This window comes from Pinus tabuliformis, chromosome X (assembly GCF_031772625.1).
Source record: "Pinus tabuliformis cultivar Carrire ecotype Pingquan chromosome X, CPIR1, whole genome shotgun sequence".
NCBI classification, from domain to species: Eukaryota; Viridiplantae; Streptophyta; class Pinopsida; order Pinales; family Pinaceae; genus Pinus; species Pinus tabuliformis.
Genome location: NC_142308.1, coordinates 1,009,268,778 through 1,009,294,534, shown reverse-complemented (window position 1 = coordinate 1,009,294,534; position 25,757 = coordinate 1,009,268,778). Strand labels below are relative to the sequence as shown.

The 25,757-nt window shown below is 38.9% G+C and overlaps 2 protein-coding genes across 2 annotated transcripts in view; both read right to left on the bottom strand.

Annotated features, from left to right (window-relative positions):
• LOC149143170 (uncharacterized) overlaps positions 1 to 25,757 on the bottom strand; it is a 106,945-nt gene that overhangs the window by 38,228 nt on the left and 42,960 nt on the right. The window lies entirely within an intron of this gene.
• Positions 24,886 to 25,269, bottom strand: LOC149143171 (PHD finger protein ALFIN-LIKE 2-like). Its single transcript, XM_089451714.1, has one exon. The coding sequence runs from the start codon at positions 25,267 to 25,269 to the stop codon at positions 24,886 to 24,888; it is 384 nt and encodes a 127-aa protein (XP_089307840.1).

Below are 25,757 nucleotides of genomic sequence, written 5' to 3'. Positions count from 1 at the left end.
CTTATACCTTGGTTTTGTCCCATTAGGTATTGGTCTGCCTCAACAGCAACAACACCCCAACAACTTCACACTTCACAACCTGCCCACAGTTTCCTATGCCCCAGCAACTAAAGAACTGAGCCTCTAGGCTCTACGCAATCCTGACAGTGGTTGAATCGCTCCACTAGCCCACTTTGTCACTCCTACTTGACTGAGTCGGATGACGTGGCTCTTCGTGAGCCTCTCACTGCTTCTACATTGGCCCCTTCTCTGGCTCGAACTGATGACGCAGACCCTCTGCGTCAACCCTTCTTTGTTTCTTTTTGCTTAGGAATAGCTTCTATCACTCGGGACAGATGTTTCTGCTACAAATTCTTCGATTCAACTGGTGCCTTCAACTCTCCTGTGATCTGCAATGCTCTGATACCATGTTGAAATTTCTAAGTACTACCCGTTAAAAAAAATTTCTGTATTCTGTGGTTTATTTTGCCTACTCGTTTTAATTATTAACAAGTTATTTAACCATATAAATATTGAAATAAACACAATACAGTCTCAACCATCTATAGACCAACAGCAGAAAGAAATAGACAAACACACAAGGGACATCGTTATTTTTGGACAATCGTCCCCGGAAAAACCCAACTTGGGAAAACCGGTGGAGCAGTTCTCAAGGTTTTATTATTAAGCAGCTTTTCTGAGTACAATTGGGTGCCAAACTGGCTCACCCTACAAGGAAAATAATCTGGCAGTAATACCTCTCTTCGGAAGCAGATATTCTGAAAGTCTACCCCACTAAACTCTCTCCAACGCCTCTCTAAAGCACTGTGTCAGCCCTCCTGGCCTCTGCGTCAACCCTCTGAGACTTTGCGCAACCTCTCTAACCCTCTACGTCACTTCTGCAGCCTTTGCGTGGCTCACGCTGGCCCTCTGGCCCTCTGCGCAGTCCCTACTAGCCTCTGTGTGGCTCCTTTTGGCTCTACATCTACCTCTACACTGGTCTTCCGGCACTATCTCTGCCTCTCTCTACTATGCACTCACTGCCCCTCGCTGCAACTGATCACTGGTTCGATTTCTCTTACCAAACCCCACTCTAGAAAATCGAACTGACTGATCACTCTCGTGTATCTCCAACTGACCCTCAAGCCTCCTCTTGTACTTTTCTGTTGAGTCTTCAACGACCGAGATTACATCTCTAATCAACGGCTAAGATTAGATTTAGCTTGATTTGTGTCATTGAGAACCTTCTTACCCAGTTTTATATTCATACGCATTAATATTTTTATTTTCCTAAGTTTAGACTTAGGAACCCATTAAAAATATTAGTTATTTTAATATCTCCTTAACCGGGTGGAATTTCCCCAAACCATTTCTGGGTCTTAGAGATCTCATGTGCTTTAGCCTCTCCACCAATTTTCATGGCTAGAGCACATCCGATGCTACCCCAAATCAACAAGATGGAGGCCGACTTGAGGCATGGGGACATTGAGTGGGTAATAGAGTTGACAATTTCGAAGGCTAGGGGCCAGCCCAAACCACCCCATCCAGATATTCAAGCCATCTTGGACGGGTACCCTGCAGTGTTTAGGGACATACCACCTAGACAGCCACCTGACAAAGGGTTTGACCACACCACTGAGCTAAAGCTAGGGGTATAGGCAATCATCACAACCCCTTATAGACATCCCAAGGCCTACCGGGATGAGATTGAACGAGCCATTCAGGAGTTGTTGGCATTGGAACACATCAGGCCCAGTTCTAGCCCCTTCGCTTCATCAGTTGTCTTGGTGAAGAAGAAGGATGGTAAGCTGAGGATGTGCATTGATTACAGGGCCCTCAATAAGAAAACTTTGAAGAACTGGTACCCCATTCCCCAGATAGATGAGGATGGATGAGCTCAGAGGAGCCTGTTGGAAAATGTAACTAGGTTCGGTCTTCATTAAATGTATTTGAGTCATCGTGTAATGTACTTGTCAAAAGAATAAAAGAAAAGAACTTTTTTTATTATTATTATGACTTATTAAAGCATGGGTTTCATGCTTGGGTCATCATGTTTTAGGTCAAAATCCCCATTGAGGACTTCTAGGATTTATTCTGAGTCAACAGAGTCATTACACTTTTAAAAAGACCCTTCTTGGGCTTTTGAATCATGTAAAAAGGTTAAGTATTGAGTCAAATATGAATTGTGTTGCCTCCACACCAAGTCGGCCCTAAGATGATCAAGTCAGCCTCAAAGAGGGCTATTCGACCTCACCAAAGGACTACAAATGAAGCAGTTTGAATTCCATTTGAAGCACTCACTCAACAAGCTAGTTCGATATCTCTTGAAGCTAGAAGAAGTGCGAAATAGAGGAAGGAAGAAAAGGAAGTGTGAGTTTCGTCTAGGAGAAGGAAAAGAGGAAGATCGAAATTTGATGCTCCTATCTCTCTCTCTCATGCCCTGGTTTGGAGGATCGAAGTTCTCTTGTTGATATAGTAGCCAATTGCCGCATTTGTTGTTGCCAGATCAAAGTATAGGTCGAAGGTGTTGGTGATGTCGCCTCGGAAGTTGTATTGGGCCAAGATCGAAATTCCTATGTGAAGATCAAAGTCTTTCAGTGAAGATAGAAGTCTCCAAATTAAGGTCAAAGTTGTTGGGTTGAAGAAAGTGTTGTTACTGCTGTCAGGTCAAGAAGGATCATCTGCAAAAGAAGAGGAAGGTTGACTTGGTGTGGAGGAAAATTTGCATCAAGGTTTAGAGTCTTTAAATATCTCCAAAAAACTATTGAAGGAAGAATTACTGACTAGGTTTTCCCTTAGAGAGGGGTTTTCCCTGGTTGTGAGCCTATATCTGGTGTCCATTGTTTTATGTGTTATTGCTTTGGTAATTGCTTGATGAAGTAAAAGAAAGAAGATATAAAGAAACCTAATAAGAAGTCAAGAACATCACAAGTAATTATCAAGTATAAGAAACTTTTTCTGCCTTTCTGATTTTCTAATAGAGCCAAGTACTTCTCTAAGATAGATCTACGTTCGCGACACCACTAGATTCGAGTGAGGGATGAGGATATCCCTAAGACAACATTCAGATCTCACTACGGCCACTTTGAGTTCTTGGTTATGCTCTTTAGGCTAACCAACGCTCCTGCCACCTTCTAGTCTTGCCTAAACAATGTGTTCTGCAAGCAGTTGTGCATATTTGTGTTGGTATTCTTCGATGATATCTTGATCTACAACAGGACATGGGAGGAGAACCTACAACACCTAGAGGAGGTGCTTAGTATTTTGGAGGGGCAGCAATTCTATGCGGAGCTGTCCAAGTGCGAGTTTAGGCTAATGGAGATGCTCTACTTGGAAAGTATTATTGGAGATGATGGAGTGCCCATGCATGAGGAGAAGACCAAGGCCATCCAGGATTGGTTAGTCCCCCGGAATGTGACTGAGCTGAGGGAATTTGTGGGTATCTACACTTATAACAAGAAGTTTATTAAGGGCTTCTCACAGCTAGTAGACCCTCTCACAGATTTGCCCAAGAAGGGGGCATTTGCATGGTGAGACAGGGTATAGGCAGTGTTTGAGCACCTCAAGGAGGTGATGAGCAGTTGTCCGGTGTTGGCACTACCTAATTCTACACAGCCTTTCAGTGCGATGCGTCAAGTGAAGGCATTGGTGCTCAAGGCATTGGTGTTGTTTTGTCACAGGGAGGCCACTCGATAGCATTCAAGAGTTGGAAACTCCTTACTCATGAGAGGATGTACTCGATCTATGACAAGGAGATTTTGGCCATCATGCATGCATTGGCCAAATTCCGATAGTAGTTGGTGGGCAACAAGTTCAGAGTGAAAGCTGATCACAACAATCTTCGCCATTTTCTAGGGCAGAAGGGCCTCAATGATAAGCAACAGAAGTGCGTAAGCAAGATCCAAACCTATGACTTTGAAATAGAGTATGTCAAGGGCAAGCATAATGTGGTGGCGGGTGCCGAATCCAGGAGGCCAGCGACACCTTCACTCATGAGCATTAGCCAGGATTGAAGGGCACAGTTGTTGGTAGAGTACTCCAAGGATCAGTGGGCGTGTGAGATCCTGGACAGTACCTATGGAGATGAGCGTTACAAGGTGATGGTTGATGTCATTTATTACAAGGGTTGCATACTCTTAGTATTTGACTCGCAGTTGAGGTAAAGGATTCTCCGTGCAGCACATCATTCACCACTGTCAGGACACTAGGGGTTCCTAAAGACTTACAAGACAGTCAGAGTGTTTCACATGGAAGGGCCTCAAAGGGGACATGTTGAGACATGTGTAGGAGTTTGAGGTCTACCAAAGGAACAAGGTGGAGTTGACCCATCCTGCCATACTACTGCAACCACTCCCCATTCCGGTGGGAAAACATGAGAGCATCTCGATGGACTTGATCACAGGCTTGCCCATGGTACAAGGTCATGATTGCATATACATGGTGGTGGACAAATTAACGAAGTATGCCCATTTCTTCGTTATCGCCTCGAGGTACTCTACTTTGCAAGTAGTGGATCTGTTTTTCAGGGAGGTTTTCCGTTTGCATGGTCTTCCCAAGACCAAAGTCAGCGACAAGGACAACAATTTTATGGGGGCATTTTGGCAGGAGCTCTTCAGATTGGTGGGCACTGAGCTCACTCCCAGTACTAGCTACCACCCTCAGACGGATGGGCAGACCGAGATAGTCAACAAGTGGCTGGAGGGGTATTTGAGGAATTACGTGACAGGGCAGCAGGGAGCTTGGATGAGATGGTTGCATTTGGGGGAGTATTGCTATAGCACGACCTATCATATTTCCATCAGTATGTCCCCTTTTCATGCTTTGTATGGGTATGATGCTTTGCCTTTTGCTGACCTTGTTTTTGGAGACAGTCGGGCCCCAAAGGCCAACGTGACAGGGCAGCAGGGAGCTTGGATGAGATGGTTGCATTTGGGGGAGTATTGCTACAGCACGACCTATCATATGTCCATCAGTATGTCCCCTTTTCATGCTTTGTATGGGTATGATGCTTTGTCTTTTGCTGACCTTGTTTTTGGAGACAGTCGGGCCCCAAAGGCCAAGGACTAGATTTAGGAGAGACAATACATACTTAAGGCTCTCAAAGACAACCTCCAAACCGCACAAAACCAACAGAAGATGTACGCAAACAAACACAGGGTCGAGAGGCACTTTAAGGTGGGAGACTTGGTGTTCTTGCGTCTTTAGCCATATAGACAGTCCACATTAAAGCAAAAGGGAGCCGAGAAGCTATAGCCACGTTTTTATGGAGCTCCCACCTGGGAACAAGGTTCATAATGTTTTTCATGTCTCATGCCTCAAGAAGGTATTGGGACAGCATGTGACAGCAACCACTGAGCTACCCCCATTAGATGATGAGGGGCATTTAGTACTTGAGCCAGAGGCCATTCTTGAGACGAGGGAGAGAACACTGAGGAGCAGGATTATCAGAGAGTATTTGGTTCGGTGGAAGAATTTGCTAGAGGAGGATGCCACATGGGAGGGTGAGCACATCTTACAGCATCTGGCATTACAATTGCTTGGGGACAAGCAACAATTGGGAGGGAAGGAATGTGATATTCCCGCTTAGCAATTATTGCTGGGAGAGAATACAATTTTGCCCAATTTTGATAATTTTGATTTCCAACTTAGGAGAAGTGGGTTGGGGGACCCCACTTCCAATTTTTGGCTAAGGAAGGCACTCACATAGGGAGAAAAAGGCAAATCAAACACTTAGTGGGTTGTAGGGCCCACCCAAGAGGGAAATACACACCCCTTAGGCAATTCGTGCTTTTTGAGATGAAGGAATTCGATGTATGGGTCCCACATGAGGAGGAGGCAACGCAAGGATAAATAGAGGCACACATCATTTTGCACCTTTTGACACTTTGACAAACTCACTTACCAAGCACGCTTGAGTTGTTGAGCCAAGTCTGCAAGTTTGTTCAGCACATGAGATTCTCAAGCAAGTTTCTCACCCCTTGCTTCAGTGGACTTTGAGTGCCATCCCAAGGAAGGAAATTGATACCGTTTGTGAGCCAATTCTAGCGTTGCATCAAGAATTTCGTGGGGCTTTCTTCAACAATCTAGGCGTGGGAAAGGAACACACATTTCTTGGGGAAGTTAGTGGGGAAGCAACAAACTTGTTGAGTCTATCGGGGAAGCATTGGGCCTCTATTTGTTGAAGATTCAGGGTGATAAGAGAGCCAAATTTTGTGGAGCCCTTGTTGTAGCAGAGAGACCATTCTAGAGACTACATGGGTCTACGCAAGAGGTACTTCTGGACTGCACATGGGAGCTGGGGGGTGGCCATTTGGGATTGGATTGAGCTATGAATTTGGGGAGTCATTTGGAGGAGAAATTCACCAGCATTTAGCATTATTTTGGAGGGTCGAAATAGTGCCATTTCCAGGAGGTCCAAAATACCCAGCCAATGGAGGAGCACGTAGAAATTGGAGTCAATTTCGGGGGTTAGAATAGGCCAAACCCTTCCTAAGTTTTGGTAAGTTATTTGATGGGAGTCCAAGATTAATTTCTCGATATTTTTTGAGCACTGGAAGAGGCTGAAACAACTGTTTCATTCTAGAAGGAAGTGCAGTTTTTCCAAGGCAACGCAGGGCATAGAAGAGAGAGCACATTCCAGCATCTGCGCATCTCACTTTATCACCTGGAACTTGTTTAGCTTGCCTTGGGCAAGCTCAGGTGCACTCACACCATACTCTCATTATACTTAAATTGCATTATAATAAAATAGCTCAGCTGGGTGCAATTTTTAGAGAAATTCCGGGTGTTTACTTATGTGTTTAAATTTTGTGTGCATGTGTTGTAATTGCTTGTTATCACTGTAAATTTTCCATTGAGAATATACACACCTTAAGAAGCCTATGTAAAGGAGGAAACTTGACCTCCTTGGAAGACATTCATTCACTCACTCATCCAAGTGAAGAAGAAGAACAAGAAAGGCAGCGAAGAAGGAAGAGGACGAAGAAATCTTGTTCCAGGCTATTTCTCTCTCACACGTGCTAAGGAAGGCTAGGGTTTTTGTTGTTGGACTAGGGTTTTTCTTTTGCAGGTTCAATCATGAAGAAAGAAGAGAAAGAAGGTCAGCAAAGGTCACATTGAGTCATCTTCAAGCACTAGAAGAAGGAGAAAAGCCAATCAAAGGTCTAGGGAAACCTTGGGAGGCAAGAACAAGCTCACACGTGTGGCAGTAGTTGATGCTGAGGGGACCATAATTTCAGACCTACAGTAGAGGCCAAAATTCTGAAGCTGGAGGTCAAAGTTGTGCTGTTGGAAGAGATTTGACTAGGTTTTACTTGATCTAAGGAAGCACATCATCCAGAAGGGATACACTTGGTCTTGGAGGGTATTGGTCTTGGTCTAGAGGTCATGGAATTTGTCAATTGAAGAATCTATAAGAAGAGAAGAGAAGAGATTTATGGGTTTTCCTCTCAAGTGGAGAGGTTTTGGCCCTGGCTTGCAGATTATATTTTGTGTTCTTGTGTACTATTGTTATTCTTGTTTTGGTTGTTGTTTGATGATACACAAACATAATAATAAGTGAAGAAGTTAATAAGTAAGAAAAAGTAAAAAGACATCACAGGCAATTATCAAGAGAAGGGAAATCACTCTAATCATTTCCCTATAGATTACACAACAATAAGTTCATAAGAATACCTATTTTACTCCTTAAGTGGTCACTAGCATAATGTCTTTTGTCCCAAAACCAGGACATGTCACCATCTTTCTTTTACAGTGGAACAGTTCTAAGGGTTGTGCTTTGTTGTGAGTTTGTTGATTAGGATGGGATACATTGTAGTTACAAAGTGAGTTGGTTCTCAACTTAGTCTTCACAAAGTCTACCTTTTTGAATTATCACTTCCAAAGTCTTTGGCTTCGGGATCTTTATCTAATCAACAAAAGAATGATTTAGTACACCATTGAACCAATTTACTTTGCTATTTTCATTGTAAATGCATGACACACTTCAATGATTCCATGAACTTCATCTTATACTTATCCAAGATTGGCCTTGCTCAAGTGTGATGTAAATCACTATTCTTCTTGTCAAAGTAATGCTCCAAAATATACTTTGATTCAAAGTACTTGTGAGATTTATTCTAAGCCAACTTCTTTTTCTAATTTGTGTTATGTTGTTCCCACCATGGGCAACAATGTTGCAGAATTTGGGGTCTACAAAAAATCAGTAAGTCTCTAAACTAATTGATTTAGGAAACTCTAACCAAAATTTGGAAAACTTGACAAAAGATCGTCGAGTAACAAAAAATGAGTTAAAAAAACTGACCTTGCATGTTTATGTCCCCTTTTTGTTACAAGTGCCATTTTTTCCAAAAAACGACCAAATAGCTTGAACTGCATTTTTTTTTTCAAAAAATTGGCAACTTTAGTGATGATTAATAATTTAATTGTTTCAAACAAAAATCCCCAATTAGTCAACAAGTTTTGCAACATTTCTAGAGAGGATTTCACTGACTAATTGCAAATGGAAGTCCTTACCTTCATATTGCTCCAGATATCATGAAGTTTAAAATGTTTTTAAACATAGCATCCATGTTTCCACTTCTTGGCATGTTCTTGTTTTCCCACTGAATGTAGGATCCTTGGCTTTGTGCACTTCTCTTTGGAGCTCCTCTAGGTATTGACCTCTTCTTATGCTTTCTTTTGGAAGAGGAGATTTTTTCCACAGAATAATTAGAAGAAGGTGATTTCTTAGAAGATGAATCAAAGTAGGAAGGACTGAGCCCTGTTCATGATCTTTAGGTGGAATTCTTATCTTCTCATGAGAACGATTGAATTCTCCTCCCTTTTTTTCTCTTTCACTTCTCTTTAAAAGCATGGTGGTCTCTAGAGAAGATGGTTCTTAATTTGGATTTTCTCCCAATGGACTTGCAGAAGTCAATCATTCTCTTCCTTACAACTAGGAATTTGCTCATACAAACACCTTATTTTTGTCAACTCATTGTGCAATGTTTGCTCCTCGTACTTGTTTGTCTCAATGTTGGTACCCTTGACTCTTTTCATATCCATGGTCCATATACACTTCCTCATCTTCATTTTCTTCATTATAGAGGGCTTATGCATTCTATGAAGCCCTCACAAAAGTAGCTCAAGGTGGCAATATTAGGTCCAAGGGGTTTATTTTTAAAACAAACAATGAATCCAAGGTAACACATTGTATGAATGTGTCCTCCACAAAATGATCATCACAATGAGACTTTTCTCTAAATGGAAGTTTCTTTATTTTTTTAAAGCCTACTAATTTACAATTTCTTAAAAACTTGGACCCCATCCTTACTTGGAGTTTCTTATCTTTCTTCAAAGGCCCTCTTTAGATATTCATAGATAAAAGTTGGTTTAAAATGAGAATAAATTATATGTATGTCACAAGTAGTTAACCGTGTATTGAGTGTTTTAGCAATTTCCTCTCCTTGAGCGTTTTGATAAATTTTTATGCTTTTTGCAAAATGGCAACTTCACACTTCTTGAAGACTCAACCACAAATATGCACTATTCATTATCCTTCAACATATTGCAAACGAGGAATGTTGAAAATTGTCTAGCAGCAAAGTAGTCTGAGATTCCATGGATACTTTGATTCATAAACATCATTTTTTCTTAGTTGTTATTTTGGTGCACTGTTGGACCTTGGTTGTTTCGCTGCTTTTCGCCTTTGCTGTAACTTTTCTGCTCTTGGATAAATTTTTCAATTCTGTTGAAAAATTTAGGAAAAAGATTCCACAGTTTTATTTTGTTATTTCCTATTTTTCTTCAAACTTGACTAGAATCAAGAAACTGTTGTCTATATTTTGTAGGTGCAAAATTCTGTGACAATTCACCCCCTAAAATGTTGGTCCAATTTGACAATATGCGCAAAACATATTCGAATAAGAACAAAATAACAAGACATTTTTTGTGAAATTTTGGTATTATAAACTCCCTGAAGATGAACTTGTTTACCCCAGCATTGAACTTTTATATCTTCGATTTTCTCTAATTGTCGATTCAAGTCTTCTTGATATAAGAAATTCTCCCCTCAATTTGATCTTGAATTCCATAATGTCTAATTACTTGAACTCAACCTTCAACAAAGTGTCAAACTCAGCCATAGTGATGTCAAGCTTTCACCCCAACATCGACCTCTCAATTTTTCAAGACATAAATCCCAAACTCTTGTTGATAATCATGTTGAGATTGTTTAAATTTCCGAATTTATGACTTTCTTGCAAAGTCAGAAAATTCAGTTTCCCTGATCCAGTCCTTGCGAACGTCAGCATTAGGGTTGATCTGAAATATCAATTCATAGCAGCAAACAATGGACAATATTTCATCTCACTTCAACCCAACACACTAAGCAGCCTAAGAGAAAAGATACCAAACATATGCCAACATGTTTAAGCCCTTAAGGCACACTTTTCCAAGTATAAACCATATATGAAATCACTTTAATTACTACAGATTTACAGCTATAAGTCTACTCAATTATCTTCAATATGTTTGTCAAATCAGTTAACTATTTCAAGTTTCAACCCTTAAATATGTCAAATCAGCATGAACATCAAGTGCTGGAAATTATCTAATCAAGTAGACAGAAGCTAAAAATCAAGAAATTATATATATATACCACAGCTTTATTAGAGAGCTGATACAAATTCAAGCTCTCCAAAATCCTAGCTAAGCAAACCATGAACATTGAAAATCCTACCAACCACCAAAGATCTCCAACAACGAAGTATCAAAATCAAAAAGTCTTCCTTGGCTTCAACAACAACCTTATATCCTAAGTCACCAGGTTAGTGTTTGTGTTTGAGTTTTGCGACCTTGAAATTCGAATGAAGTTCGGCACCTAAAATTTTGCCAATAAAGTTCGACATATAGAAATTTGAAAAAAAAATGTATATATATAAAAACATGATTGAATTACAATTAAATTACAATCTCACCTACCACAACTACAATTTTATAGTAAAATTAAAATTATTAATTATTAATTTTCAATTTTCAATTATTGTAATTTAAAATAAATTTGGAGTTTTTTCACAATTTAATTATTTTAAGTTTTAAAATATATATATATATATATATATAATTTAATTTTTTGAGAAATTTCTCAAATATTAAAATTATATAAATTACATATAATTTTTTCCAACACTTGTACAAGTTTATAATAAAATTAAAATTATTAATTTTCAATTTTCAGCTATTATAATTTAATTATTTTAAATTTTAGAGTTTTTTCACGATTTAATTATTTTAAGTTTTAAAATTTATATATTTTTAAATTAATTTTATGAGAAGTCTCTAAAATATTAAAATTATAAATTTAAATTATATAAATTACACATAAATAATTTTCTGGGCATGCAAATTTATTTATATAGTAAAAAAATACATTTTAAATAACACAAATTTAAAATTTTTAACACAATCATATTAATAATTTAAAAAAAAAAAAATAAATAAAGCGAACAAATAAACAATGCCTATTCAGATTGCCTATTTCTAAACGAAACAAGGACAACCAGTGATCTGTCGTGATTAGACACTGTGCCTGTCGCGGAGAGGAGCCCTAGAGCTATGCCTGTGGCTGTCACGGTTCACCTATAGGTTGTGGTCGCCACAAAATTGCAATAGCGTTGCCGCTGCTCACTATGTTGTGGAGTGACGGAGTCTGGACTGTCGCCGGTTGTGGTGAATCGTGATAATAAAACTAAACAGTGAACAATGAAACCCGCGGGCGCAATTGCAAACAATGAAACCTGTGCCCGCAAACAATGAAACGAAAACCGCGGGCCCGCAATTTGCAAACAACATTTTTTATTTTTTTTTAAACGAACCTAAACGAATTTCAACGATTTTTTCGGTGTTTTTTTAAGTTCGGCGAATTTGTTCGGTATAAAATTCAAGTTCGCCATGATGTTCGAGTTCGCCATTTTGTTCGGCGAACTTGAACGAATAAATTTGAATTCGTTTGAAGTTCGGCGAATTTTGAATTTATTCGTTCAAGTTCGCTGAACCCGATGACTAAGCTTCTATCAAACAAGTTCTTTGTTACAACAAACACTAGCACCTATAAAAGTGTAAAGTCCCAAGCATTGAGGCATCAGTTTTGTGCAACTCAGGAAGGCTACCCACTGTCACCTTAGTAGCTCTTCCTCCCACCTTTGGTTGGTTCTTATTCAACTCAAGGGGGGATTCCCTAAAGATAGCATTAACAAATGGAGTAGAGGGTTCAAGGAGAAGTTTGAGCAGTAAGCCCTAACAAAACAATGGCCGTGGTATAGGAAAATGGAAAGGGGAAAGTGATATGTAACAAAAAGGAAAGGAAGATGAAGGAAAAAAAGGAAATAATGATGGTGTTACCTATGGACCACTTTAATTGTGTCTAAAATTTTTTGAAGACCCCATGCCTGAGGATGTACCAGAGGCTTCATGTACCATCAGAGTTCACTATATCATCAGAGTTTTTTAACTCTATCACTTCTTCTCGTCTTCTTCTCATGTTGTACTCAAATTCCACAAGCTCTGTGAGGATGATGTAAAGTGATGCTAATGTGATGAGTTGAGTCATGTAACACGCATAGGTAACTGTTTTTTGTGGGTGGGTTGTTTTCCTTTTAAGGAGGCCCATGGAACTGTTATGATGTGTTTGGAGTCATGGTCTGTTCACTAAGACTGAGACTTACGCATGGATCCCAAAAGGGAGTAACCTGTACCTGGTACAGGGGAACTGAAGGTCTTTTGAAAAGTATGGCTCGCTCAGAGAAGAAGCATCTTTCTCTGGCTTCGCTGAGGGAGAAGTCCTCACAACTCTGAATGCTTTTTTGCATCTGCTTGTAACTTTTTATCTTTTATATATAAAAAGTTCGCTTTTTTTCTTTGGGAAAAAAAAGCACGCCTAGGTAACTTGGGACTTTGTCATCAAATGAGTTTACTCTGAAAGGTTTTTTTTTTACTTGGTTAATTATTAAGTGTTTTCAATGACATAATAATTAATTGAGTTTTTTCCTCCAAGCATAGCCGCAAAGTCGGAGTGCGGTTTGATAATAGGGCCTTGGGTGAGTCCTAGTGTCTAGAGTCATTGTATATTACCATACTAGATCACTCGTAAAATTTCATGGAATTTGATTAGATCTAGGGATCAGTTTTTTAATTTTTTTAATTTCTCGCGGAGTGAAATTTAAATAAATTCTTAATGTAAAATGTAATAAGTGATGTCTAGAGAAGTTGTATGGGGTACGTGTGCTCAAAATTACACCTCTCACCCTCAACTTTCTACTATGACACACTTTGAGGGGTAAAAAATATGTTCTAGACCCTCAAAACCCACTTTTCTTAAGTTTAGTGGAAAATGTGGGAATAAATTAACCCAACAATTAAATAAATTGGAGAAAATAAATATCCACACATGTTAAATGATGTGGAAATGAGGTGGAAAATCATAAAGGAGTTAAAGAGTGATGTGGACTCCACCATGGACAAAGAATCAAGGAGAAACATGTGACAAAAAAGGAAATCAAATTTCTTGGAGAAAGACAATGAGTTTCAAGTGACAAGATCCACGATTTGAGGAGGTTAACTCAAGCATTAAGGAGATATCATGAGTTGGCTTGAGATTGGGTTGGAGTTCAATTGAGTGAGGTAGAGAGTGGTCTCCTACCACTCCACTTCACTCTCCCACATGTCCCCTCATGTTAACAAAGTCTCCCTCATCAAGGATTGTGTGAGCATCTAAGGATGAAATCAAGTTGCCACTTGGGAAATTCGAATTTTCATGGAGGGTCATTGGGATTGTCACCCATTTGCTTTGAGATTGTCACCATTTGCCTTGGGATTGGCTCTCAATCTTCTACTTAAGTGAACAATGGGCTCTCACTCTGTATTCATGTTATGAGCTATTGGGCTTGAGGAAACTCTGCCATTCTGTACTTACAATTTGCTAGTATAATCAAAGACTTTGGGGTAATTTTGGTGGTGTTCTCTTGGCATTTTGAGGTGATACATTTCCATAATTTTGTTATTATGCTTCAATTCTCTTGTATATTTGAATGTTGTTAGCTTATATTTGCCATATATTTTTGGATTAATATGTACAAGTTATCTTGCATATATCCTTGATTTAGAGTAGCATTCCAGAAGTGAGCTTACCAATTTATTTTTGAAGGAATATTTGGTCTATCTCATCCATTGTGATGCTCTAATCCTTTGCAAGCTAATATTTGTTTCAACTGTGTAGGAAGAAATCTATTGGAATTTGAGTGTAGGAATGCATTTTGGGCATGGGAGAAGTCTCACATCGACCAACTCACTCTCGGATTCAAAGTGGCTCAAAACTCGTCAATTTTCACTCCAAGTCTTTCATCTAAAGAGGAGCTAGAAGGGAGTTTCTCTCACTCATTATCTACTTGAATCATTTATTCATTTAAATTACATGTTTCTTTGATTTAGAGCTTTCAAGTTTACATAAGCTATTTAAGAGCAATTTCCTAAGCTAAACAAGTATGGGGGTTTACTCCCATTACTTGATTTCGTATCTTGTATATTAATTTGTATTATATTTTGTTTACTTTGCTCTCTCTACACTAATACTCTCTTTGTTTTGCAACCCATACTTGGAGTTCTTGGCAACAAAAGTCTTGAAGATAAATCTTGGAAAACTCAAGACCTCTCAAGCACTTAAGCATCAATTTCACGGAGGTCATAAGCATTAGAGGATAGTTGTATATTAGTTAGGTAGTGGCCTTTTGGGGCTTGTAATTTTCATATTTTGATAGGATTCCATTGGCCATTGTGTTTGCCATAGTTTGGGAGGAGGTTCTAGCTTTGCTAGCTCTTACTTTGTAAAGTTCATCATCTTTTGGGCAACCCTCTAAGAGGCGTTCTGTTGATTTTGGGTAGCATCGAATGTGATCTAGCTCCGAAATTTTGTGGAGGGGCTAGAATACATGAGATCTCCAAGACCCAGAAATCATTTGGAGAAATTCCACCTGAATGATGAATTATTAAAATAAGTTAATATTTTTAATGGGGTTCCTAAGTCTAAGCTTAGGAAAATAAAAATGTTAATGTGTATTAATAAAGATATGGGTGAGAAGCTTCTAAAATACAAAGATCAAATTTGTTTTAATCTTAGTCATTGATTAGAGACTTAATCTCGGTCATTGATTCATCAACAGGAAAAGTATAAGAGAAGACTTGAGAGTCATTAAGAGACACACCGGGCAAATACTCAGCAACTCGAGGGAAATCGATTCTCAAGGAGAAGAAGTTCGATTTTAGAGGAAGAGTTGCAAGGCGAAGGAAGAGGAGGGTTTCAGCGTCAGTCAGAGACTGAGGAGGAGGTGACGTAGTGCCTCAGAGAGACAACGCAGAGGGAGAGCTCTGAGAGACAACACAGGCAAGGACGCAATCCTCACGCAGATGATGGAGGAGTGACGCAGTGAAGGCTAGAGGATCTCTGGGGTGTCAAAATTTCTCCTAGTTGAGGAGGAAAATTATCTCAGGTGTTTTCTTGAAGGGTTCTCTATGTACAACAAAATCATTCCTTGTAAAAGAGATTGTTGTTGAAGAATAATAAATAAACCCTCATTTGGTGCACGGTTTTCCCGCATTGGGTTTTTCCAGGGACATGTTGTCCAAAAATAATAGTGTCCCTTGTGTGTTTGTCTCATATCTATTTCAGTTTATAATTTGTATGTCAATGTATGTCAATATAATTTGTAGGGCCATACTCCATGTGGGTCATCTTATTAATGGAAACTGATATTTTTCTTGGATCCCTCTCATTGAGAGGTGTAGGATTGATCTAAAGATCATCCAATTTCGATAAGTATTCATAGAGATATGAATTTATTTGTGTTATGGGACAATTCGTCAAGGTCGGCCAGCAACCAAATAAACCCCACTTGTGCTCAACATTTTAGTATAAATAGAGGTGGCCTTCAAATCATTTCAACACACTTGGGATCTCTTCCTCTCTACTTGTCTTTGGGTTTTAGTAGGAGAAGAGATCCTAAGGGATAACACTGCCCTAATCTAGAGGGAGTGCCCTAGGCTCTACGTTGCCCTAATGAAGAAGCCCTAAACGCAGGAGGAAAGGGAGATCTAGCACGGTGAAGGAGGCCTAATAGCAAAACCTAACACCGCCTTATGGAGAAGCCCTAACGCTGCCCTATGAAGAAGTAATAATACGCAGCCATGGAAATGAAGGCATAAACCCTAGCCGCAGGTCTAAGGAGAAGAGATGCCCTAAACCTAGTTGCTACGCTACCTAATGGAGATGGCACCTAAACGTTGTCCTAGAAGAAGTGCTCTACACATGGAATGCCCTTGCTGTCATGAAAGGAAAAGCCCTTATCCTATACACAATCATGAAAGGAATACCATTGTTGTCATGGAAGGAATGCTCTCACACGTAAACGTTGAGATAAAGAAGCCACACCTTCAGTTATTCTTAATGTTGTTCTAAATAAGGATGCTTTATCTGCCGTTTGGATTGAATCACAATCATGAATGATAGATCCAAGTCTTATGATGAATGTTGTAACATTATAGACAACATAGTATATGACAGCAAGAAGTATGGTGCAATAGTGGGACAACAATGCTACATGGTGTTGCAATGATAAGGAATGGGACAACAAAGGCAACTTGGTGAAGTATGGTGCAACAGTGGGACAGCAATGCTACAAGGCGCTGCAATGATAAGCAATGGGACAACAAAGGCAACTTGGTGCAGTATGGTGCAGCATATGGTACAACAATGGGACAGCAATGGTTAATCGTATATAGTGCACAACGAGACAACAATGGTAAATGGTACAACATGGGACAACTCGTATTTAGTGTAGAAAATTCATGGTGTTGTTATGGCATGGCAAAGCACAACGAGACAACCATGACATTGTGCAGCAGTGGCACAATGGTACAACAGCATGCAAGGGTCAGCAAACTAACATTGGGACAATTGTATGGTACTTAGCAGCAAGTACACCAAGCATGCAATGGTAAAGAAAGCATGCAAGGGACAACAAACAAGCAATGGGACAGCTAACATGGACAACATGGCTCAATCATGACGCATGGGACAACAATATAGCATTAGGTGCCACAGTCATAAGGTCCAGCATTGTGATGATGGGTGCAGCATGGTGCAGCACGGTGAGGTGCAGCATGATGACGAGATGCAGCATGGTGATCGGTGAAGGAGTCACCTTGGAGAATCAGTTGAAGCAGCATGTCTTCAACTAATCTCATGTATCATCTTCTTAGAGATGATCTATGCTCTCATCTAGATAAGTCAAAGTGTTGACTACAGTGGTAAATGTACTATCTCTCTCTGCTGAACTACTGAAGAACATATAAGAAGAATTGATCAAGGGTTTCCCCACATTGGGGTTTGTCCCTGGCTAGCGCCACATCTTGTATCCTCTTGTCTTGGCTTGTCTTCTGCGATTTATATTTATGTTCTATCTATAGTTTACTTTAATGCTGATGTGATTGCTAATCTAGAAAAGATATTGAGCTAATTGTGAAAATTGAAATAAATTGCTCTAGCATAGAACATACCTAAACTTAACATTGTGTGTTTGTCTCATATTTATTTCAATGTATAATATGTATGTCAATGTATTCTTGTAATAACCAAAAAACAGAGGCAAAGAAAAACAGTAAGGGATTTATCATGAACCTATAACATTTTCCTGAAACCTGACAAAATCAATTAACGAAACTGTTGAAACATTTTCCTGAAACCTGACAAAATCAATTAACGGAACTGTTGAGGTACCTACCTGCACTCCTGCAGTTGAAGATGCCTCCGGCTGCGCTGCTACAGTTACCGAAAGACCGAATCCACCCAGCCAGACTGAGCAGAGCCTGGCTGCTCAATCCAGTAAGCTTCTTAACAGAAGCCGACTGTTCCCCCGTGCCCAGAACCTCAAAACACTCAAGCTCTTCCTGTGGATGATTTCCTTCTCCTTCACAATTCTTCCTTCTGGTTTTTGTGTCCCTCCTCAAATCCATGTCCCGTGGTTTTATTCTCTTGTTTGGCGGTGGCCGCTCTTCCATCTGCAGCCCACCGCTCAACCTGTTGATGACACGCTCCTCCCTTACGTATTCCTCCCTTATCTCTTTTAAGGTCGAGGATGTATATGATGTACGTTTTGAATCCATATTCTATTTTTATTAAAATATTCTTTTAATGTAAATATTATGTTGTATATATCACATTATATATATTACATTTAAACATTATAAACATTATGTTTAATATATATCACCATGTTTTGTTATATATATTTTTAATATAACATTATAACTTTATACTTAGAGCTCCTTTTATTTAATTTCTTATATATATTTTAAAAATTTATTTTATTAATTTTTTAATATAATTTTTATCAATAATCTGGAATATATAATATATATAGTCCTCTTTTAAGATCTACCCATACATTAAGCAATATTGATGAATGAGTAGAACCTCTATTCAAAGAAGTGTCATGGTATTTAGCACTTATAATCAATTTAGTATAAAATACTAGTGCGGTGTATGCGACACATGCATATGTAGCTATCATATGCATGTACCGTATACCTGCTATTATGCTTGCGTTCTTTATATTTATAGATGGGTCGTTACATACACTCCCCCTTCAGAAAACTTCGTCCCGAAGTTAGAGTTTTTATCTTATCTGATTACTTATGATAGCAATTAGTACATCCTTCTTAGGTTTGTAAACCGAGGTTAAAATTCTTATTTAATATAAGGAGACTATAAAATTAGTGTTTTTGAATATTTTTAGGTTTATGATTTTAATGGTCATGCCTTGCCCTATCCAGTTTCCCAAGCTATTCTAAAATCATTCTATCATTCATAATCTCTTCCGCTCCCATCCTATCCATCCTCTACTAGAGTATGCCATGGCGTCAGTTTTACTGACCTAACCATTCATAAAATCTACGGTGACAGCGTCGGTTATACCGACTTGATTCCCAGTAGGCATCCGGCAGTCATCATCATACGTCTAGGGGAGCGTGATTCGCACAGTCCTCCCATGACTCCAGGGTTCGAAGGATAAACGGTGGGCAATACCTCCACCCCTCCCAGTAGAATTAGGGTTAATACCCTATCATAGAATCTCTTTGAGCCTTAATTGTTCTGAGGTTCTGTCATCACGTGGTCATTTTGGTAACTGTTTATTATCTGCAATCATACACTTATCCATGCATTTATAAAATGTGCATTAGCATATTCAAAATAACTTATGTATAATTCACATATGTCAACTACAGTATAACATATTTTGCCATATTTTATTCATGTCATTGACTTTCATTTACAATGTAATTATTCCTTGATTTCTATTCCATCGATCATATTGACAGGTATAAATAAAACAGATTTATAATATCTTAATTCCTATCAGAAGTAAAATCATTTAATTGCCTTAAACTTTACTTTGACAACTATAATTTAGTAAGATCAATAACATATTTCGTTTTGGTATCCATGTACCAGCAAAATTTAAACATAGATTACGTCACAAAATTTCATGTTTATATATAATCATTCAAATGGTTCTGAGTCTCTGATTTGCAGTGAAGTAAATATATACTAAACATAGTTTAAAGTTCTTCAAAATTGACACAGATTTGGGTATCTTTGACATATGTCTTCTGTATCTCCCCAAGTAGTTGATCCAGGACTATACTTGTCCCATTGGACCTTAACTTGGTCTACTAGGTGATTCTTGAGCTGTCGAACCCTACGTTCCAGTATACGTAATGGTTCGACCGATACGATTCCCTCGTCCGATACTTGCAATTCCTTCCATTGAAGGTTATGAGATTGATCAGCTATATAATGTCTTAATACAGATACATGAAATACATTATGAATTTTATGCAGGTGAGGTGGCAGGGCAAGACGATAGGTGACAGGTCCAACTCTTTCCAGGACTTTAAATGGTCCAATAAATCAGGGTGACAACTTTGTCCCTTTTCCGAATCAAATAGTACTTTTATTTGGTTTGATGCGGATGAAAACCTGATCCCCTACTTCATACTTCCTATCAGTTCTGTGAGCATCAGCATAACTCTTTTGTCTATCATGTGCTTCCTTTAATCGTTGTCTAATTTGTCTTACCTGCTCTTCCATTTCTTGGATTAATTCTGGTCCTATCATCACTTGATCTTCTAACCTGTCCCAACTTAACGGTGTTCTGCAAGGTCTGTCGTATAATGCTTCGAATGGAGGCATTCCAATCGAACTGTGGTAACTATTATTGTATGCAAATTCCACTAAGGGTAAATACTTTTCCCAGTGTGATTGCTGATCCATAACATACATTCTCAACATGTCTTCAACTACTTGATTTACCCTTTCTGTTTGCCCATCAATCTCAGGATGGTAAGCAGTGCTTAAATTTAGTTGAGTTCCTAAGGTTGACTGCATGCAAGTCCAGAATCTTGAAGTGAATCGCGAATCTCTATCAGATATAATCTTCTTAGGTACTCCATGAAATCTGATAATTTCATTTATGAATACTCGAGCTACGTCAGCAACTTCGTAAGTATCTCTTACGGGAATGAAATGTGCGCTTTTCGTTAACTTATCCACTACTACCAGAATGGCATTGTGTCTTTGAGAAGTAAGAGGTAGCCCAGTGATAAAATCCATAGAAATAATCTCCCATTTGGTCATAGGAATGTCATGAGGTTGCAAGAGACCTGCTGGATGACAATGATCTGCTTTTACTTGTTGACATTCCAAACATTTTGCAACAAATTGGGCGATATCATGTTTCATGCCTAACCAGAAGAAGAGTTTCTTAGTATCTGAATACATTTTCTTTACTCCAAGATGTGCACAATATACTGCTCTGTGGGCTTCCCTAAGGATAGTGTCTCAAAGATCCTTATTATCAGGAATATACATCCTTCCATGGAATCGTAAGATTCCATCATTTTCTAGTTCATATCCTTCAAATTTAGATTCTTTTGGCTTTTTACCCTCAAGACTAGATCTCACCTTTAAATACCAGCTATCTTTTATGAGATATTCCAGTACTCGTTGTCTTAAGTCTACTTTAATAGGTATGAGAGAAAATATCCGAGGTCTTCTGCTTAAAGCATCTGCTACTACATTTTCTTTTCCCTTAATGTATGATATTCCAAAGTCATATTCACTTAGGAATTCACTCCATCGCCTTTGTCTGGCATTTAAGTCTCTTTGGGTGAACAAATATTGTAGACTTTGATGGTCGCTTTTAAGTGTAAAACTTCGCCCCACTAGATAATGTCTCCAGATCTTTAAAGCTAGTACTACAACGGCTAACTCTAAATCGTGAGTAGCATAGAGTTCTTCATGAGGTTTTAACTTTTTGGAAGCATATGCTATCACTCCTCTATTATGCATCAATACTGCCCCCAGCCCTTGTTTGGATGCATCAGTACATACCATAAAATCTTTGTCCATAGCAGGGACTCTTAGGATTGGTGCACTGGTGAGTAGTCTTTTCAGTTCAGAGAATGCTTTATTACATTCCTCAGTCCATTCATACTTAACACCTTTACGCTGAAGGGTTGTAATCGGCTTTGCAATTTTGGAGAATCCCTCCACAAATCTTCGGTAGTAACCAACTAAACCCATAAAGCTTCGTATCTCATGTGCGTTTTTCGGTATTGGCCATTCCATGATTGCTTTTACCTTCTCAGGGTCTACTGAAATCCCTTCACTTGATATGATATGACCTAAATAATGAATCTTTTCCTGAAAGAATGAACACTTGGATAGTTTTCCATACAACTGATGTTTTCTAAGGCAGAACAATACTATCCGTAAATGATCTTCATGCTCTTTCTTATTCTTGGAATAGATGAGAATATCATCTAAAAAGACTTGTACAAATTGATCAAGATATTCACGGAAAACACTGCTCATAAGATTCATGAATATTGCTGGTGCATTTGTTAATCCAAATGGTACCACAGTAAATTCATAATGTCCAAAACGTGTCCGGAATGCAGTCTTACAAATATCGTTCTCAGAAATCCTTAGCTGATGATAAGCCTGATCGAAGATCAATTTTTGAAAAGACAGCAGCTCCTTTCATTTGATCGAAAAGATCATCGATTCGAGGCATAGGATATTGATTCTTTACTGTAGCTCGACTCAAGTCCCAATAATCTCGACTCAAGTCCCAATAATCTATGCATAATCTTAAAGATCCATCTTTCTTCTTCACAAAAATTATAGGAGCGCCCCAAGGTGATATACTGGCCTGAATATGTCCTATATCCAGTAGTTCCTTCAATTGAATTTTCAATTCTTGAAGTTCTGGAGCTGTCATTCTATAAGGCGTTTTAGAGATCAGTTGGGTACCAGATTTTAATTCAATAGTGAGATCCAGCTCTCTTACAGGGGGTAATCTTGGTAGTTCTTTTGGAAATACATACGGAAATTCGGCTAACACCGGATATTGTTCTAAGGATGGTCCTTTTTCTTTGCTTATTTCTTGAATTACATATGCCTGACAACCTTTCCTTAAACAACGCTTCATTTTCATTGCTGATATGTAGCGTAAAGATACCTTTCTCTTGATTCCTTGAATTTGGATTGCTTCTCCTTCATCATTTATACCTAGAATTCTTTTCCCATAACAGTCTACCCAAGCTTGATGAGCTTCTAGCCAATCCATACCTATGATAAGATCATAAGTTCCTAAAGTTGTGACATAAACTTTCAATTTAGTCGTACAGACCCCTAGGTCAATTTTGCATTGATCCACACTAAAGCCCACGGATTGGAGTTCTCTTGAGGCCATTTCCACCTGTTTGAAATCATTTTGTCTGCGAGCTGCCAACCCACATTTGTTTAATGCATATGACGAAATGAAACTATCTGTGGCACCAATATCAAATAAGATTTTGAGTTTTATACCATTGATAATACCTGAAGATTCCACTACAGTGGATTGATGTGCTGCTTGGTCGTTGCCGACTACTGCATGAATTCTATGATTACCTTGATTGTTTGATATTGGTTCCTTTCCAGTCCTATGCAATATATTTGACGAAGCTTCTGGGCAATCGCGTTGAAAATGCGGTCCTCCACATCCCCAACAATTAAGCTGCGTTGATCCTCTTGAATCAGGGCGTGAATTTCTAGATAAAGAGCTTCGTCCTCTCATGTTGATTCCTCTCGAATTTCTTCCTCTACTGGCAGTTCCATGAGATGTCCATGGACTGGTGTTTGATGATTCAGCGGCTATAGTGTTTACCGCCATGGAAGCTCTTGTTCCTACATTTCTTGGGGGATAACTGATTACTGCCACACAACCGGTGATAGTGTCTCCAATTCTTTCGCTGGATTCCTACTCCATGCTACTTATAACATCATCTCTCTTCTCGGTTGGAATATTTTGAATATTTTAAATAATTTGAATGTATACTTTTCATTGGTATATTGCTTAAAATTTCAAGAGAATAGTTGGGAATCAGGTCGTAATCTATAAATATTTAGATTCTCTTAATTGAATTGTCCCTTCACAATATTAATGAAATTATTCCATATTAAAATAATTCCAATATAAATTTAAATTAGGTAAAATAAAAATTCTTACGTTTATATAAATATAGTTGAAATTCTTACATTTATATAAATAAATTAATAACGTAGTTGTATCTCATATACTTCAATTGTCTCTTACACAATATTAATGAAATTATTCCATATTAAAATAATCCCAATATAAATTTAAATTAGGTAAAATAAAAATTCTTACGTTTATTGAAATATTTATATAAATAAATTAATAACGTAGCTGTATCTCATTAACTGGGTTATTGTTAGAAAGATTAATGAAAAGTAACCTGCAATGCGGCTATTTAACTTTAGATGATCAACAAATGAAACGAATACGAACTTAATCTTTGCAACAACAAGCAGTCTGTGACACTCGTAAAAAGAATACAGGTGCCATTTGGCCACAGTACAAAAAACTATCTCGACACATGGAAATGAGCATGTCCAGGTGGTGACTGCCCGCTCTAAGCGTGTGTTAGAGCGCAAGGCTCTTAACCTTGTGGTCGTGGATTCGAGCCTCACGGTGGGCGGCCTGAGCGAAGAAAAAAAAAATTGGTATTTAACGTCTTTACTGCAATGTAAAACAAGATTCTCAATCTCTTGTTTGGGTTGTGGCTGACTTACGCATTTCCCTTATGGAAAAGGAGGGGCTTCCTCTACGTGCCGTTAGAAACCGAGAACGGCCTGAACAGCTAGATTTGGCGAGCGATAAACATAAATCTCATCATCTCAATACTCGCATCATAAACTGCTCTCATGTTACACATTCCAGTTGGTATATAAGTCTGCCATCGAGTCCTCTTTTCGTCAAATCTGAGCGGTGCTACTGGTTCCTGGGTGCGGCCTGGTCACCGAAATTTCTACACGCTGGACCTCTTGAACACGTATTCATAGGCACTGTCTGAGCTCTGGGGAATTAATTGTTGTTTTTAATGGCGTCTCTTAGAATTTAGGATGTGTAATATTATGCCTTTTGGTATTATCAGCATTCTGTTATTGTTGAAGTCATTAAGCTTATCCTTTCGATTTATTTATTTATTTATTTTAAATTCCCAAAATGGTGACTGTTGTGTTCTTCTAACAATGCTTCTGGATTGCTCTCAGATAGTATTTGTTGGCCACCGCCACGCGGCAAACAGAGCACTTGTAAACGGGAACTGTCTCCAGTTCGAACCCCTTTATTAACAGCTCGCTGCGTGTTGCAGGAATCCATTAATGGGAGGGAGATCGTCTGATCCTTTTACTTGCTCCTCTAGCGGTGATAAAAGGGTTTTGCATACTCAACCTCCTCGGCTATATCATTTCTCTGTGAGATCTTCCAACCATCGCTGACTTCCACTGCTCCCTTTGGAGCAATTGGGGCACATCCAGTCGTCCAACGCCGAAGCATGCTTTGGCCTCAGCTTCACGCATCCCACATGGTAACTTCGCTCACAAACATCGCACACAATGCCGCTAGTACTATTACTACCACTGATATTGCCATTAATCGCCCTGTCGCAGTAACCGCAACTAAGTTTCTGGCCTAACCCTGGTTGCTCTGCTGCGTTCCCTTGCACTGCAGGCAAAACACCGTGATATCTTATAACCAGATTTAACGGGTCCGTGGTAATGTACTGCATGGCGGTTTCTTTCAGTTCCGCGTTTAGATCAATGGTTAGCTTAGGGTTCCGAATCTCCATTTTAGCTGCTGCAACAGAGAATTAATGGGTTTTCTGCTCAATTTAGCGAGTTTCTTGCTGTGTTTTTTTTCTTACCAAATTTCTTATAGTTTCCCTATCCCATTTCTAACATCTACCGATGTTGCCGCTGATGAGAATCGTATTTATTGTTACAAATGGCGTCCTTGTGACCGCTCCATGCAGATTTTCTTCTTCTTCTTCATTTTATTTCGTTTTTTTTTAGTTTCTGGGTGGATTAACGGCAGACGAATTGTCTGCGCAGGCCAGATTATACTACACAGAAGAGTTGTGTACGCAGTTACAGGAGGTTTCGGATGCGTTGTCTACATCAGAAACTTCTCAAGAATTGACCAAGGGTTTAGATTCACAAGCTGTGCAGCTTTGTGCTAGCCAACTCACAAAAGGTTTTGATTCAAAACATGGTTGGACTCTCTACGCAGCATTTTCAACAGAATTAAAATTCACAGAGAATTACATAATGCGTAGGG

Excerpts from the sequence above, each read along its gene's own strand:
- LOC149143171 (XM_089451714.1), bottom strand. The coding sequence starts at position 25,269 with ATGGAGATTCGGAACCCTAAGCTAACCATTGATCTAAACGCGGAACTG.